The sequence below is a fragment of the Epargyreus clarus genome, unplaced genomic scaffold (assembly GCF_041222505.1).
Source record: "Epargyreus clarus isolate Ecla_fem2 unplaced genomic scaffold, WU_Ecla_fem_2.2 ptg000009l, whole genome shotgun sequence".
Lineage (NCBI taxonomy): Eukaryota > Metazoa > Arthropoda > Insecta > Lepidoptera > Hesperiidae > Epargyreus > Epargyreus clarus.
This window is the reverse complement of record NW_027332217.1, coordinates 15348251-15367763: the sequence shown is the minus strand read 5'-3', so window position 1 is coordinate 15367763 and position 19513 is coordinate 15348251. Positions and strand designations below refer to the sequence as shown.

The following is a 19513-nucleotide window of genomic DNA, read 5'->3' as shown; positions in this document are numbered from 1 at the left end:
AATTACAAAAATATTTGCAAATATATAATTTAGCAAGACTACACTTATAATGGGCAAGTAGACAATAGGGCTCGTTCACACGCTACCGTACTACACGTAAGATCACATCTTAATACGTGCTTCGACCCTGACCTATAAATATATTTTTAGACTATTTTTTGTGTACTTTATATATCATCCATGAGAACCACGCGTTGGCCGCTTGAGCGACATTTGATATGACATTAAAATAACATCAACAAAAGATTTGAAAACAAAAAAATGCAAAGTCATGCATTGTCATGACAATCGTAATATAATATATACCAAAAAAATACAAAGAGCGGACATTAACTAAATTTCAAACAAAAACTTTCAACCCACTCTATAATATTATCTCAGAATATGACAATAATGGGTTGATGATAATGACAATAAGACGAACCGATGTACCACCAAATACATAAACCATCAGCTTGTGGATAACACATTTACTCTTCATGTCCGGTCGATATCTACTGTAATATACAGTTAAATTTCTTTGTAGTATGTACCATAATGAGATAAAGTTGCAACTCTGAATTTGTCTGTCCATCTTTTCTCTGTCTCTGTTCATACTGTTGCTCATTTAGAATGTTTTTAGAATTAAGACGACCATTTAGCATGTCCTGCTAAGGTACTGAAAATTAATTTTACTTTGGTCTATTTGTTAGAAAGAAATTTTCCTTCTGATTGTTTTATGTCAATGGCTAAACTAAAGTGGGGAGAGGTAGACCTTACTTATAATCTTGTTTCTAATAACAATATTTGCAATCACTTTGTTCGAATGGCTACCTACGGAAAGCTTTAATGTTAGTCTATAAAGCAATGATTTCTCAAGCTCTTTTTTAAGTCATTGGATTAACATCCTTGGTATTAGTTGTTTAAATGTTTTAACTCGAAAATAATGATTCCCTTAAAGTCCTTAAATCCTAATAAAAGTCATAAATGAATCACTTCTATACCCTTCGAACTTGTGATGCCCACAGATGACTAAAACAATATTATTAAACTACTTTGACCATCATTATACGTTGCAATTATAGGTTTTTCTGGTTAAATGTAAGCAAAAAGTACGAGTATAATGACTAAATGATTGATGGTTAGGAAAATTTAAGGCAATGGAATTTTTGAAAACATATGGTGTACATGTAGATTAGTCAATCTGAGATAATTGTGTGAAGTTGATGGTTCGTATAGGTAAGATCAAATAAGGTTGATATTTATCGTTTAGGTAGGTATATGAGAAATACAGAGTGGCGCTGCTGTGTTTTTGTTTCAAAGGGGTGGTAAGGTTTAAATTTTATTCGGAGAGTTCCAAGTTAGTTTTCAAATGGGATACATCTTTTTCTTCTTGTGAATGTCGTAGGACATGTTAACGATATAATTCTTCTTCGAAGTTTTCTTTCATGTCTGGTGAACACGTACGTACAGCCAATCGCAGCGAATATAACTGAAAACCATACTTCTTATAGAATGTACATATATTAAGTCTTGAAAACGATTAATTAACATTAAATATTTAGAAATATTTGTTTAGATTTGGATAGAAATGTTGTTTCATAGGTAGGGTGGAGACTATAACGTAGCATAAGATTATAGAGATACGAGTACGCTTGGTTGGTTCAGAATGTTTAGATGCAGGATCAGTTCAAACCCAACCGCAAAAATTGTTTACATTCACCCTTTAAACCCGGGGTTCCCAACCTTTTCTTGGTCGGGGACCACTTTTATGACATTAGGTACTGTTAACAGGGATAAAAATAACCACCACAGTAATAAAAATAAACTGTAATAATCAAACTGAAACTTTAATTTTAAACTTGAATTAAAATTTATGTTTTAACTTTAATAATAAGTACATAAAAAAAAAACAAGAATGTTATAGAATAAACTTTTGCAATTTCGTTTTAATGTGACTCTTGAGTTTGCAACTTTTCAGTACTTCGGCTATACTAGGACTAATAATGTTACTCAAAGCTACGAAAATCATCGATTATTTTCAGCACCCGCTAAATTTAAAATCCTTCGCGGACCACATTTTCGCTTCAGCGGACCACTAGTGGCCCACGGACCACTGATTGGGAACCTCTGCTTTAAACAAACAGCGGTTACGAATTACAGCGACATCAACGACTTGTGTTTACCGCGTAATAATATTTGAATGCGCGGGCGCACCTATTGTGTCGAGACAATTGCTGCTGACAGAAATTGTGAGATAAATTATGTTGGCGCTAAAATAAAGCAATGAAGTATCTACCTTGATGTGTTTTATAGTCGAGAGTATTGTTCTGAATCTGGGTTCAGGTTCGATTCTTGGCAAATCTCCCTAAACAATTTTTACCCAGGAGAGATACGAAATTCTACGATATGACTCCCTACGTTAAAGGTATTTTTTAAATAATATGTGAGTAGCAGACGAGCAGTCCACCTGATGGCTACTGCCGCCTATGGATATCTGTAATCAACCCCAGATATGATTAGATATTCCTAGCTGAAGTTCACTAAAGATGCGCCGCTACCCCTGATTACTAAACTGGAACGCCTCGGAAATCTATGTCTCCCTTGCCACACCCTTCTAACTAGAACACAGCAGCGCTTAACTCTTTTGGGATCAGGTAGAAATAGGTGTGGCGGTGGTGCCGCCAGAGTCGAACCACAAAGGGTTCTACCACCTTCAAATCTGATTATTGCATTTCCATCCACATAGGTATATATTTATAGATGCAAAAGAACATAGGTCTACTGTTCCGATAACAGCAAGGTTACCGTCTACGATAATTACCTTGTTCGACCACCAACAAGACTGCAATAAATTATGTCAGCGACAAGCTAAGCGTCAATATAGTGACAAAATTGCTTTATCTGAATACTAAACAGTATTTTATTACGTATTGTAAACTTATGACGACCACTTAAAATGGTACCGTTTACCCTTTTATTAAAATGTATTTAAATAGATTTTATGAATACGAAACAATAAAGACGCGGCTACATTAATTTCTTTTTCACGTTGTGCGTTCAAAGTTTAGAATGAACTTCGTTTCGAAGTGTTCCCAGAAAGCTATGACATGGGTCTTTAAAAAGATTTATAAAGAGCTCTCATTCAATGTCGGTGATGGAGGTGACTCATCTAGACTTGCAAATATCTAGTGCTGGTGATTACTTTCCGTTAGTTAATCCGTCTACGGTGAAGCTAGGTTTGCTAAAAATATACTCGTCATTCATAAATTACAAATTTCACACATTTTTCTAACATACATACTTATCTCAGGCGTTCCAACTTAGGTAGTATTTACGGGAAGAAACGCATCTGTGGCCGACCTTAGGTAGGATTGTAATTTTACATGAGATTGATTACAGATGTCCATAGGCGGCAGTAATCATCATCATGTAGACTTATTTGCTATTTTACATTTTGCGAAAAAGATCTGAAATAATTCGCCAAGTACGAGTCGAACTCGCACATGGAGGCTTCCGTACCACCATTCATTATTTTTGACTTATTTTTATTCATTTTATTATTTTCAACAATACTTAGTTATATAACCCAAAAATAGATGGCGTTGGGGTGATGATGAATAATACGTAAACAACGTACAATGAAATTATAATAACTATATTAAAATACGTTTTATGGTTCTTATTTGTGTTTATTATAATACCAGTTACAATATTAAACGAATTGTAAACATTTAAACCGTCTTCTTAGTACGGTTTAAGAGTTAGATCGAAAAATGCCGTAAAATACCGGTTTGTTGTATGGAGACCCCCTTTAATATTCAATTTTATTTTTAGTATTTGTTGTTATAGCTGCCACGGTTATGCATCCTCTGTAAAAATTTCATGTGTCTATCTATTACGGTTCCGGAGATATAACCCTGTGACAGACGGACAGACGGACAGACAGCGAAGTCTTAGGAATAGGGTTCCGTTTTTACCCTTTGGGTACGGAACCCTAAAAACTAAGGTCTCACGAATTGTAATCCGAATTTCTTACCACTTACAGACTATAGCTATCTATGATTTCAAATTATGCCAACTTTTCCTTATTTGTAGCTCCAAAATTACGACAATAATGTCGTAAGAGTTCCCAAAACAATGTTTTGGTGGTACTGTGTTATGGATCGTTAGTGATCAAGTAGAGATAGGCTAAAATGTAAACAGATACAAATCAAACTCTATATAGAGTCGCTCATAAAATAAGTGGGATGGTAGAGCTCGTGCTGAATAACAATTAGGGTGATTTGTTACTTATTTTAAGTAAATAGAATTGCGTTATCTGTAATTTCGCAATATTTAGCATACCTATATTAAGTGGGTTTGATTTTTGTGCAATAAATTAATTACATATTTTAAATTCAAATTTGATTTTTGTATTTAATTGTTTGTGTTCTAGTAATTAAATTGTAAATATCATTTTCCTTTTAAATGACGATAATTCACGAAATTATCATAATTATCATGCAAGGCTCTACGACCATTTAAATTAAAGATAATTAAGCACTCTACAAAATTATTAAATGGAATCTTCAAAATAAATAAAATTGTTAGTGGACTTTACAAAAGACAAACAAATTCTGTTAGGACTATTTTTTTTTGCGTAGTATAGATAGTTAATAGATCTTGAATATGTATTAGGCCGAAGTAGTTTTACGAGTATACAATCTAGTTACTCTTAGTCTTATATTTATTACTTACTAGACTCTAGTTGTAAGAAACTTCAATGACATCATTATAAATGGTAAACTGAAGCTTTGTTTTTCTTAATAATTATTTTTAATGAAGCAAAAGGCAAAATAATACGCATATAGGAATTTATATATTTCAATAAACGTATATAATTAAATTGTCGGCATTCCTTTATAATTAAATAAAATATTTTAATTTTTATTGTTTACCTTCTAAAGGCTAACCTACATTCAATTCACGTGATGCTAGTCATTACGCGTTTAACCGAGGCGAATCTCGAAGCGGGTCAAAAGCGAGAGTGAATCGAGTAAAAAGTGAGTTCATACCGCGTCTGGGCGATCCACTAAGCTAGTTGACTCACCTTGAACTTTTAGATAAGGCGGCGTTCACACGGGTTGCACATCGATCAATAATGTAAATAAATATTATGTATGTCAAAATAAATGCCTTTTTAAACTCGTATAAGTAAATTAATGTATGATAATGGACCGTAAGAGAATTATTGTCGGTTTGTCTACACTGTAGAGCTAGGAGTTTCGGTCAAATATTTAGGGTTCCTTCATCAAAATCAAAAATCGGTTCCATCAATAACATCATTAATTAAATAATTAAGAGAAGAACCAAAAATAACAGAAGATAGGAGTACTTACGATTATTAAAAGAATTAACCTCTATAATTCCTTACATAAACACTGCAGTTTTACTTTAAAAAGTTTTCATTCATTATTTTACCATGACATAAAAATATAATTTTCACATATTGAGCAAAATAATTCTAAACTACACTAAGGCACACACATACAAATTTCGCGCAAGCAACTAACAATTGTACAAGCATTTAAAATAAAATTAATGTCACCGATGAATGCGATTAACGCATCAACATATGACCGTGACCTCTACGTAATCTGCCCATCCCAGTCTTCCAAACTATTCAACCAGTTATAGTCATATTCAACGTTCATACGTAACAATGTTGAATGAAAGAGAAAGTAAAATTAAATCGTCAGAATCACCTTGAACTTGGGTTTCATAATGGGTACACCCATTTCTTTCATAATGCATATATTAGTTAACATGCAGTTAATCGGTAAAAAATCCAAATTAGGTATTTTTTATAGTACAGGAGTAGCGAACGAGCATGCAGTCCACCTGATGGTAAGTGGCTACTGCCGCCCATGGACATCTGTAATGAACCCCAGATAGGATTAGATATTTCTACCTGAGGCCGGCCACATATGCGTCGCTAACCTTGAGGATTAAGCTGGAACGCCTCGAACGTATGTCTCCCACACCCTCCAAACCAGAATGGCACTTGTTTGCGCGGTATCGTTATGACTTTTATTTATTTTAAGAAGATTTAAATTCGTTCCTACATATTGCATAGAAAGATTTATTTATTACTAGCTCACCCGGCAATCGTTGTGTTGCCATATAAATAAAACAATGTTAAGGGTGAATAACCCTTATCACTTAGGGGTATGAAAAATAGATAGTAGCCGATTCTCAGACATACTGAATATGCATATAAAATTTGGTGAAAGTCGGTAAAGCCGTTTCGGAGGAGTACGGTTATTAATATTGTGACACGAGAATTTTATACATAAGATTAATTTCCATAGTTAACCCAACCCCATACATGACAACATAGTTATTATTTTATTTTGTCACGTTCCTTGTCTAGTCGTGTCGTGTAGATCTAAAAGTCTACGTATAAAGTAAACTAGCACGAAAGCATCTAATAAAGTAAAATCAAATTCATCTTGAAGGACTTGAAGTCATGTAATAATATAGTCACATAAACGGTACAGAATAACGATATAACAATTATACGTAAGTAAGTTCACACTAGTGATTAGAAGTATTCTAACTACACAAGTATCTCCGTTATTCGACTGCTCTTGCTGAAGTCTCCGAGCAGAATGTCGCCCTCTGTTAATTCGAGCGCCGCCAAGGTGTCGTCCCCACTTCACCTACCCGCATCTGCTTTTAAACTGTAGTATCAAATGAGTCACTTATTACTTTAATGTAACGTTATAAAAATGTGATATCGTTAATATCCAAGCTTCTTATTAACGACGATAACAAAAGTGAGAGTGTTTTCGAAGCGCTAAACCACTAAACCACTTGACTCACCTTGAACTTACCACTGACGCAATCACAAGTAATAGAATATTTGAGAGATAATGTTTATTAATGTAAAAGGAAAGAAAAATACAGCATACTAAGATTTTTATTACCATAGTATTATTCTACGACACCTGTCTAATTTAGTATTATGTTCATTATACGACATAGTTTATGCATTTTTATTACAAGTTATAATAATATTTATGAATGGAATATTTATGTTCTAATTAGTAAGAGTTATTCATTTGTGTGGTCTTGTATATGTATGTCTAATGTTTTGACTCGAAAGGTACCACACCTTAATCCTTATTTTTTTTTTATAATATAGGAGTAGCAGACGAGCATGCAGTCCACCTGGTGGTAAGTGGCTCCTGCCGCCCATGGACATCTGTAATCAACCCCAGATAGGATTAGATATTCCTACTTAAGGTCGACCACAGATGCGCTGCTACCCCTGAGGACTAAGCTGGAATGCCTCGGAAAAGTCTGTCTCCCTTACCACACCATTCAAACCGGAACACAGCAGCGCCTAACACTGCTGTTATAAGGTAGAAATAGGTGCATTATGTCAACGTCATACTTATCCGAGGTGCCCCAACTAAGTTATACCCGGGACCTCAGGTGGGACTCTAAGTATCTGGAGTTTATTACAAATATCCATGAGCAAAATTACTGGTGGAAAAATACGCCTCGTAAACGTTATAGATTTGAAATCGTCTATTAGGCTAATTTCTAGCTACGGCGCTGAAACTAGATGAGATCTAGGCTCAGTGTCATTCATTTGACTTTCTCAATTCATCTTTCTCTGACGTCGATATGTCTCATGGCGGATTGGTATGCTAATTAAATTTTACCGTGATAAAAAAACACCAATGTTAAAAAAAGTTATGAAGTAATCTGCGTACTCTTCTTTTATGAAACCTCAATGTAATAAAGCTGTATAACCTAATTGAGAAGAGCAACATTTATAAAACCAAAAAGAGTAAGAGTTACCTTGAACTTTAAACTTACGCAACTTTATTAACTGTGTACGATGATGTGGGACGGAAGCAATTATATGGAGATGATTGTTATTTTTCGGTGTAGTTGAGGTTTTAAATGAGGCACAATGACTATACTGCCTTTATGTAGGTCAAGTTAAAACTTTGATTCGAACAGCTTTGTATGGAGCGATGAGCCGTGGCGTGCAGGTTTGATTTCGGCATGTAATGGTTTAGGGTTCTAACCCTGGTACTCACCAGGGTGTATCACCCTTAACCGGCGAATCACCAATTATTTCCAATTTAAATTACCGTTTTGTTTATTGCATACTAAACGATGTTTATAAATAAATATATATTTCTACTTTTCGTTCGAAATTTTATTAAAAAGATTTCTGAATCTTGGTCTCAAAAAATTAATAACTTTTTTAACGCCTTAGGGCTTACAGGTAGGACACATAGACAGATGATGTACGCTTAATAACAGGATATCTTATTAATACCTTATTACTTGTAACTATATGGAAAGCGTACCGCTCTACCATTTTTCTCAATATTGTTCTATCCGTAAAAATAGGATAGAACAATATTGAATGATATGTTATTGCAAAACGATGAACCCAGCTCACCGTTAGCACCCTACGCATTCCTCGCAACTGGGCCAAGGGCGCTGGCGGCTTGACAACGCCTCCTCAAGGGCCGAGCCTACTTGCTTAGCGAAATCGCAATTCGGGGTTTAATTGCTAACATTCCACATGTGTCGCAAAGTAAATTGCTTGTAGTACTATTATCACGACTAAACAGTTACCAAATACCTCGACAAATATTATTTGTTCCCTTGTAGTCTTTAAGTTCTTCTCATTCTGGAGACCTGAGTTCAAACTCAGATCCTTTCTAATGTCGTAAAGATGAATTATCTGTAATGTCTCGAATTCATTTGTGTAATTTTAAATTAATTGTTACTTATAACAGTAAGAGTAACAGTGAAGCTATCTATCTAGCTTCTAGAAGCTGAAAATTGTTTATATTAATTTTATTAATTAATCTTTTTAAACCTTATTGCTGGATTGCTGGACACAAGTCTCTAACTGCAAGTGTAAAGTGTTAAGAAGGTAGAACCTATACCTATACCTAGTTCCGCCGGGGTGGTGCCATCGTCACACCTAGATATCTCTGCGGGGAAGCATATTTTGCGTTTCCGTGGAAAGGCGATGCCATCTGATTTACATATACCTCATCCATCATCATGTTAGTCTTAGAAAGTGGCAACGCATCTATGTTCGGAATCCGTACTCCTTTAAATAATACATTTCAATTGATCCACCGATAATACAATAGTATCTGACTTAGTTTAAAATTTTCATGATTCCCACGGTCAAAATGAAAGGCTACTTTCATAACATCTGAATTTAGATACATGTCCCTGGCGTCGCGTCGGCGTCGCTTGTCAACGCAACTTTCACACCGGAACACCGGACAATTTGCAAGCAAGGACTGCTTGTGGCAGAAACAGGTCCTACGATTATTTTTAACGTAATTACTATTAATATAGCTTCCTTGTTCATTAGGAGAATCAAGTGTTTTTGAAATTGCTGTAAAAACGATCATGTAGTTCACTTAATGGTAAATGTTTAGTACTCATGGACGTCTGGTATAAACTGCAAACAGGAATACTTATAGTCCTATTTAAGTTTGACAACAGATGCATTCCTACTCCTGAGGACCAAGTTGAAATCCCTGGTGTAGGGTTTTTCCTTAGCACTGCTGGAAGGTGGTAGAACCTTTTGTGTTTAGACTCCGGAGTCACCACCGCCACACCTATTTCTGTCTAATGACAGCAGTGTTAAGTGCTGCTGCGTTTTCATTTGATGGGTATGGTAAGGGAGTCAATCTTTTTCGAGGCGTTTCAGCTTTGTCTTCAGGGATAGCGGCGCATCTACGGCCGACCTCAGGTAGGAATATCTAACCTATCTAGGGTTGATTACAGATGTCCATGGGGAACAGTAGTCACTTATCATCAGATGCACTGCATGCTCGTCTGCTACTCCTATATTATAAAAAAAAATTAATAAGTATGGCGGCGTTCCCAAACCACAAAGGATTCTTCAAAACAATTGCGTTGTTTGTTGAAACAATTCTGGAATATATTCTGTAAAGCACTTATAAGCTTATAGGTACGTGGCAAGTCGGCCAAGGCAGCGTTGACAAAGCCTAATCAATATCGCATAGCTCATTGTGCTTCGTACATCGAGAACATTTCGAACAACCTTTAGTAGGCAAAGTATAGGTTAATAAATTGATATACCTTTAATAATATGTTCGTGAAGATGCCAGTGTTGATGAGTTGCTTGAATTTAATCTTATTTTAAGTTACATAGGTAATGTATTGCGTGACTTTGCGCATCGTTTTTCTTGTCTACTTAAAACACTGACAGACTAAGGAAACGTTGGCTAGAATCATAAAAGAGCGACGTCCTTAATTATATTAAATGAGTGTAACACCTATATGAAAGTGGTTTGTTCCCCGTTTCGGTGATACCTCGGTGATCCCCGTCTTGCGGGATACCTTCAACGCGGTACCTGGGGAGCGTCACCAGGTTGGGTAGCTACTTCTCCTTTCAGGTGCTTACAACAATATGTCACACATAGCCTTTCCCTGGGCTCCGACTTTTACCACCAGCAACCCCAGACCCCTTTCAGTCGACTTTTACGGCAGGAAATGGATACCGGAGTGCCTAATTTCAAGTTCTTGACGTCACTCATAGATGCAAAGCTACCCCTGAGGAATAAGTCGGAACGCCTTGCCATGTCTATCTTCCTTACCACACTCTTTGGACCAGAACACGGCACTACTTATCGCTGTTTTTATAAGGTAAAAATAGGTGATATAGCTATCCAAATTTAACTAACACCTTTAAACATTTTTTTTGTAATAATGCGAGACGGTTGACTAATTTAAATATACCAAGCAAAATATTATGTAAGTGTGAATTGCAAGTAACTTTGAATAATATTTTAAAGTAATATTATTTATTTTGATCCGTTTTAATAGTACATGTCGGAATGAGGAAGAACAAAGTCCTTGGTATACCGAAATTGTTTTTTGATCTTGCGCTCTACCAATCTAAATATGTCTGTCATTTCAAGTTCATACAATAACTACTCTTACCTTAATGTTTATACGAAATACTCGTATAGTTGTACCACTAAGATCTAAATATTTTAAGAAGAAATCCATATCCATTGTATATCTAAGAGTTTACAAATAGAATGACGAATGTCTCACTAACCGATCGCTTACAAATATTGAATAATTCAAATAGATAAATTTTATGTGCGGACACCTAATGATAGGTAAAAATCAACTAAAAAGCCAAATAACAGATTTTACTACGCATAACTACAAATTAATACTCAGAATCAATTAACTACATAGTTTCAAATATTCATTGCATGTTATGTAACGAATTCCTCGAAGTTTACGTACTATTACGAGGTAGTATGTAATTTGATAATTGATATTGTGGATTCCAATTACATACGGAAATCACAAAAACGGTTGTTATGTAAATACTTACTTGTAGGAGTTGTGATGTAATATACCGCTACTATAATATTTATTCGGTTTTAACGACACTTAACGTAAAACAATACTTATTTAATGTAAATAATAACATTAAAGTTTATAAATGCATATGTAATATGTAGTTCTTATAAAAACAACTCTAATATTACTAACGAAACGAAACCTGAAAACCTCTTATTAATAGAATAGGTCTAATTTCAGTTTTCGTTCTATATTATTCTGTCTAAGCTTTTTTTATTATAATAAAATTGAATTTTCAAATCTCTATTAATTTTCGACTAGGACCTTGGAAATATATTTTTATTCAAATTTAAATTCGTTTTACTCAAAATTTAGCCACTTTAACTTCGCTTGCAATATTCATAATACGTCAAAACATAAACACAACAAAACATAATGTATCGACTTTTATACCTATATACATCTATCATTAACCTCAAACGTTATTGAATTAAACGCACAAATGTAAACAAATTGGTATAGATACTTTACGCATGATTCTTTATAATAACTAACACACATAATTATCTTAATACAATTGTAATCTCAATATTTCCCCGACTAATTTTATGTAATATTATTCGCCACACATAATTCAGAATCTAATTATTTCGATCATAAATTCTTCCTGAATTGTCGGAAGATGTGTGCATAATAAAAGCATAACAAAAACGTACCTATATGAACAAAAAATTGTAAAAAATAATGCGTTAGTCACGATTAAATCGCTTAATTGGGACTTAACCTTGTTATATTTTGTAAAATTAAAATTCTACGGAAGATAAAGATTGATGTTTACTTTAGAAAAATGCGTAATTAAGTAAGTACCTAGCTACAGGCTGTTTAGAAACATGTATGAACTTTTCTTGCGATTACAATGGCAAATCTCTTGTTATATTGCAAATGACAATAATTGTCAGATAAGCTGTGTATCTCCTCATGGAGAATAAAATAAGAAACATGAGATTGCATCTAAGAATAAAAATATTTTCAGGAACTGACAGGACTACTTTAGTATATTTTACCTAATACCGATTCGCAAGACATTTCGTTCTTTGAGAATGATGACAGAAATTAAATATACCTATATTTTATTAACGTGATTATGCTAATGTTAGCTTACATCTTTTTACAGATTTACCACATGTGCGATGCGCTCGGGCGGCAGTTCAGCTACTCATGCCCCAACACCACCCTCTTCCAGCAGCGCATGCTCATCTGCGACCACTGGTACATGGTCAACTGCTCCATGTCGGAACGGGACTATGATGCTAATCTTTTGATTGGTGAGTTGATGGTTTATGGTATTCAGAATATTACGTGGCTCGAGCACCATAGAGCACCATAGAATTACCAGTACCTAATAGAATCATTGCTATAAGTTACGAAGAGATTTTCACATTTTTACAAAGAGAAATTCAGGTATGAGCCTATTTATTAATCTGTGGTATGAGGTACTTACTTTACATAATACGTTTTAGAATAACGTTTATACTTAGCGCTAAGATTCAATTATGATTTGGTAAGATCTTAATTTCTAGGTCATATTTAAGTGAAATAGGGTATTAAACTATTTAAAACAGGCTTATATCCCTTACTTAGTCTCCTTAAGGGTTATATTTTAAAAAATACTTTTCTTTGTACACATTTACATTATTTAAAGATCTCCTCTACAAATGTTCATGCTGGTTGTTGTTGGTTTTATTACCATGATATTATTCCAGTCACAATATTATTGTCCTCTTCACATTTCATTACTAACAGCGCTTAACTAGGTAATATCTGTGTAAAGTATGCATAATTTAGCTTAACCATAATTTATTGTCTAAGTAGGTAAATTATTATTACATTAAATATAAGGTCAAATTAAAACTAGCTCTTAATTTAGTCAACCTTGCAGAATAACCTTAGTGTAGGTACTCTGCATCTACAATCTAAAACGCATCAGTGCCCACGCTCTCAATCAAATATTAAACACCCTGTATAGTGTATATTATAGCATGGTAATGTGTAGGTTATCTATAGCGTTGTTTATTTACATATTATTTTATAGACGTCATTTATAATATAATCAATGTTAAGTGATCACGACTGGTTTATTCGACTGTTTTATGTAATATAGGAGTAGCGGGCATGCAGTCCACCTGATGGTAAGTGGCTACTGCTACCCATGGACATCTGTAATCATCCCAGATTAGATTAGATTCCTACCTGAGGTGGGCCACAGGTGCGATGCTATACCTGAGGACTAAGCTGAATCGCTTACCTCACCTTTCAAAGCCACACAACATCGTTTAACACTACTTTATTAGAAATTGGTGTGGCGGTTGGCGATAATGGAGGTACCATAGTCGAACCACAAAAGGCTCTACCATCTTGAAAATATTAGCACTTTACCAAAAGTCTCCACCTGTATGACATAATTTCACTACAAACCAAAGAAAACAATAATGAGGCTGCTGTTATAGTTTTTATACGTTGTACAATGAACTACAACTTTTTATTAAGCCTTGTGTTGTAATCCTAGTTCATTGCCCTTGACTAAGGTCCGACGTACAATGTCCGGCGAGTTCATTTCCGCTCGTGCGCATCGCAATTTGAAATATGATTCGATCATTATTGTTATAGCGATTATGCACGCATAAGGTTATGTTTGTATATCGTACCTCATAGGACATATATTGTAGATTTTATCACCTTTAGATCTTTTTTTTAAAATCGCCCAGATATGCAGGTTTCTTTACGATATCCTTCACTGTTAAAGCAAGGGAAAACTGATTTCTAAAACATATAAAACTTGGATAAATGTGAAGTGTGTGACTGATATAGGAACCTCGCACCTTCGCATTGACAGGCCGCGTTTCAACCACCAGGCTATCAATGCAATGGTTACAAGTTGATAAAACCATTATGAAATACATGGGTATCCTATACAGAAAGTGGTGGTGGTGGACTCGAAGGTGGTAGAACCCTCTGTGGTTCGACTCCGGCGGCACCACCGCTACACCTATTTCTGCCTCATAACAGCAGTGTTATGAGGCAGGCGTTACTGTGTTCTGGTTTAAAGGGTGTGGTAAGGGAGACATACTTATCCGAGGCGTTCCAGCTTAGTGGCTGCGCATCTCTGACCTCTGGTAGGAATATCTAATCCTATCTGGGGTTGATTACGGATGTCCATGGGCGGCAGTAGCCACTTACCATCAGGTGGTTTGTACGCTTGTCTGCTACTCCCACATTATAAAAAAAATACTTTCATATTAGGTGCATTTATGATTTTCGGGTACACCTTCGTTTATCCCCATGTAGACCGCTAACATAAATGTACATCGATCGAACCCGAAACTTACTGCATGTCGGACTACTGTAGTGACCAAGATGTTATGTGATATATAGTGCTACGTAACTTTATATTTTGTCATAAAAATATCACATAATTTAATCATTACGTAGGTACATAACATAAGCACTAGAAAATGTTAATGATCATTTTATTTATCTCAACTATAAAAATAAGGAAATGCAGTCCATCTGATTGTAAGGATGATTCATACATTTTAGAACAATACAGAAACATGTTAACGACTTCCACATTATCATAATTATGTTTTTGTGTGTACCTTATTATAAATTGTTTCTCATTACTCATGTTCTAAAGTGCTTTGTTCGTGACTTGTTACGTCTTCCATTTGGAAGATAAAAGCTCATTAATTTAACAACTAAACATATTGTACATAATTCAATTAAAATAAAATATACAATATATATTTTGTATTAGTGTTATGTCAAGAAAGACAAATTATCAATTTAATCATGGCAACATTAATTAATAATTATGTCGTACAATAAATTAGAAATATACTAACTTTTTTGTTAAGATCGTCATAAGTCATAATAGTAGACTTTATCAATTTATACATGCCAACATAAATAAACCGTTAAAAATATTATGAAAGCTAAAGTTTTGCATGTTTTGAAATCCAAGGATCAATGTGGTCATTACTAAAAAATGTACAATGATCAATGATCATTCATTCATTTTGTATTTTTTCATTCAGCAGTGCAGTCACTGATTCCTGAGAACTTCCTGAGAACAGGAGTCAAGAATGAACCTTAATATTGATAACAATTTCTTCCTAAATTTAATGATAGTTTTAAAAAATCCTTTTTCATATTCTACAAGACATTCAACCTATGTATAAAGACAAATAATTCTTATTCAAAATTATGTACCTATCCATGCTTCTAGACCTACTGTTCTATCAGACAGTCAATGTTACGGCTTTTATTAATTAGATAAATTGTAATAAAGAACAGTAAACACAAATTTAAATTTATTTCAAACAATTAATCATCCGTTTCAATAAATAAGCCAAGACGAGAAGCCACCTTGATATAGCAGAAGACAAATATTCTTGACCTGGTAATGAAATGCCGGTAATTTAGTATGGCTAGCGAGGCAAACGAAAACTAAATACCCTTACCGTAAATACGAATAAGCAGTTACCGCATAATTACGGTACTCAATTAACTGTGTCGGAAACCACAAAAACCGACACGCTTTGTACTCAATTATGGTAATTATTTGTGGTAATAGACTGTGTACTATAAAGCCACATTTACTCATGTTTCAAAACTCTCTTCAAACTTCTATTTAGAAATAATCATATTTATGTATAAGAAATTTTCTTGAAAAGAAGTGATTGCCTACTGTTATGTAATGATACCTTGGGGTACTGTTACGCCCGGCCTATCTAGCCTAGAGTGCAATGCCTAGTGCTGCACATACATTATTTAATATATAAGAGGGCAGGTGGGCTCTCACTTGGGGATTCAGACCTAATCATCCATTTCGGCCACACGTCTCTTAATTCCGTATTTTCACTTCAGTGTACTTAATTAATTAAATAAACTAATTCTCTTTGTCTCTTCGAAATTCCTTTTTTTTAAAACCCTCGTGATGGGACTTCTGTTGATGATGATGGGTCACTTATTTTAACGGGAAAGAAATATATTGTCAGGTATCACCCCCCTGAAAGTTCTGACAAAAAGGTTCTCAAAGGTGTGGAAATCTCACTTATCTAGCTGGCCAGCTGTGGCGACTTTAGTAAACCTATAGACCTTTAGGGCGGAGCTGCATGGAAAATGTACTTACTATTAGTAACATGCTTTGGAGTGATGAAACTTAGTAGTAAAACATTTATTATCTGTTTCCAGGTCAACGAGATAAGCCGTTTGTGTCTGATGATGACATGCGGATGAGGACTCCACGCCCGGATATACTGTCGGTGCCTCCAAACAGCAATTACTTCGATGGTTTAAGGGAAGCCGAATCTAGCGTATGTATCTTTATATTACTTTTTCTTTACATCATTTGTTTCAAACTTTCAAGCGGACTTATCTGCTCTAAAGTTAAGTCTAACAGACTCAAAAACGTGATCCAATTATTTTCGGATTTACTGTGATTTTTTTTTTTCAATAAACAGTCACGACGTCTTCTACCCTTACCAGAGATTTAAAAGACACAGTGATGGTTTTAGGAGACACACTTTGGTTCGTTCATTTAACCAACGTGGTTCTTAGAAAAAAATACTCTTTTTATTCTGATAATAAATTCGTGTCCAGCAAATAGGGCTATCATATTGATAAAGTACAAAAATTTAACCGTGTCTATAAAATAATTTCAGTTCGCAATTCATCCTGGCAACAGTATCGTGGGAATCGCTGACTCAATTTCTGGCGTGGACAACAATGACCTCGATAGCGGAAAGCAGAATTACAGACCGCCCACGTCGTGGTCAACAGGCATCGGTCAACAGTCTCAAAGGACACCTGCCAGAAACTTCTTCAATACTAATATTGATAAGAAAGTACAAGTAACAAGTGAAGATAACTTAGCAGGCGCTGCTTCTCAAGGACCGGGACCGACATTCAGGCCAACAACAGTTACAAAAGCTCAACAACCAATATCCGTTAGTCCACCTTCACGAGAAATAAGTCCACCCTTCGTCCCTACATCCACAACTGAAAAATCTTCGGAAGGGATCGATGTTCGGACAAAATCAAATGATCCTGTATTAAACTTTATCAAACGTTTCGACCCAAATTCCCCGGACTCGATTAAAACGTCGATGACCAAAACGGAAATCCTTAATATAAACAAGCACCTCCCAGAAGGACAAGTTAGTTCAGAAGAGGACAAATCTCCACGAAGAAGTAAAAACTTTGGAGGCAAAGGAAATACTTTCAACACTGTTCAAAGGGACAAGAAGAAGGGATCTTCGGGTGAATCGAGATTTGATACAGTTAACATTAAGCCAGTCCTACCACCTACCACCGAAAGTACAATATCGTCTACCATTACCAATAAAATCCCAGTACCAGATCGCAATTTGTTACCACCTAAGACAGATTATTCGTCTCTTGTGACGACCACGATGGGACCACCGATCTATTACGAATGGAAATGGGCTGTTCCAGCTTTCGACTTGGAACCTCCAAAGGTAGGTAGTCCAAGCAACAACACCGAAGTACCTAAAGTAAAGCCGTCTGGAAAAAGGCCATTCAGCGTCGTTCCTCGCTCGACCCCGAAGATGGTGACGCCATCTCCTAGCAATACGGAGTACAACATTAGTTCCTACTTTGTGCCTGACTATGTGTTCCCCCTAGATGGTCCTCATCCAGGGTACGACGATGATGACGCTCGGACTTCTTTCCAAGTCAATGTTCCAAGGCCTGGAAGAGCTAGTTACGGAGAAAATCCAGCTTGCCCTCAATGTCATCCAGCATACCTCAATCCTGGCTCCTGCGAACCCTGTATCGTGAAACGGTAACCGATAAACTTTAAAATATAGCAATAGATATAAGTTGTTAATTCGGGTAAATTTTACTGATTGTGTTCAGTCAATGCTATGGTACAATTAAGGTCTTTCTTATTTTTATATCTTCAGTTAAAAATAGTGAAAGAGTAATTGTTATTCATATACGTATTTTGGTTAGGTACCTACTGCCAACACCTCAATGCTTGCCAATGCTTGTACATTCTAATCATAAGAAAACTCTGTTATTACAAAATACTATTAAATTAATTAAGTTCTTTGTGAAAATATCGTGCAAATGTTGAGTAACTTATTATTACAGGAAGTTTTTACTTTTAATATTATTTTAATATTTCTTTTTACGTTTCTGCTACTTATCTGTATGTAATATAATATGTAAGTATTTAATTATCTATATTGGTATACAGATTTTTATATTTAAAAAATAAACTCGTGATATGTGTCTGTCATACAATGGTAAGTACAATATTATGTACATAAATTACTCAAGAGCTATACTTATTTAGTAACTACCTACTTTTACTTTATGCCAATGTGAATACTGTTAATTTTTATAGATATTTACTGAAAATGTAGTAAAATATAATACTCTTAATAACTCTTCGTTATTGTAATAATGGAAGTACAATTCTTTTTGTAATCATATTTATGTATAAATATTATCCTTACATAGTAGCCCTAGATATTTATGTCTTTTGTAATCTTTTGTACAATAACTTTTTACGTGCCTATAAATAATTTAATGTGCATAGTTATTAATAAAATAATTTAAGATCAACGTTGTTTTATTACCCTGTTTATCGTGGTAATTAAATTATTTTCATATACGTAGATATTTGCTCTAGTGCCTAATAAATTTTCATTACATTAATATCCTATTGCAGGTTTAAGTCCAGTTGTTTTATTTTAGTAACAAAACTGCTTGGCAGTGGGCACTATCAGTCTCAGTGTTAATTATTTCTAATTTAAATATCGAAAACAACGACAACAACATAGACCATCACTAGAGACAATATACCATAGTAATTAGTATAATAAAGAGTCATTTAGATGGAGAGAGTTTATCGCAAGTTTCGGGGCGAGAAATCGTAAGCAACTATCACAAGATTCACAAGCAATAATCGCCATAACATAATCGTATCAAAATGTTTACACACAAGCAAGAACAAAAACTCACCTATAATTATGTCATACGAGACTCGCATACCTACGACTTATCGTCAAGCGATAATTGCCTATGTTTGTTTATACGACGAAATTATAGTAAGGAG

The 19513-nt window shown here is 34.8% G+C and overlaps 1 protein-coding gene across 3 annotated transcripts in view; it reads left to right on the top strand.

Annotated features, from left to right (window-relative positions):
• Positions 1–19020, top strand: part of js (jiangshi) — a 62527-nt gene extending 43507 nt beyond the window's left edge. For all 3 annotated transcript variants that reach the window (XM_073076855.1, XM_073076857.1, XM_073076856.1), the window contains exons 4-6: positions 12542–12692; positions 16621–16742; positions 17091–19020. In XM_073076855.1, the coding sequence (XP_072932956.1) occupies positions 12542–12692; positions 16621–16742; positions 17091–18236 (1419 nt within the window). In that variant the 3' untranslated portion in view covers positions 18237–19020. The remainder of the gene's footprint in view (positions 1–12541; positions 12693–16620; positions 16743–17090) is intronic.
• Positions 19021–19513: the final 493 nt, after the last annotated feature.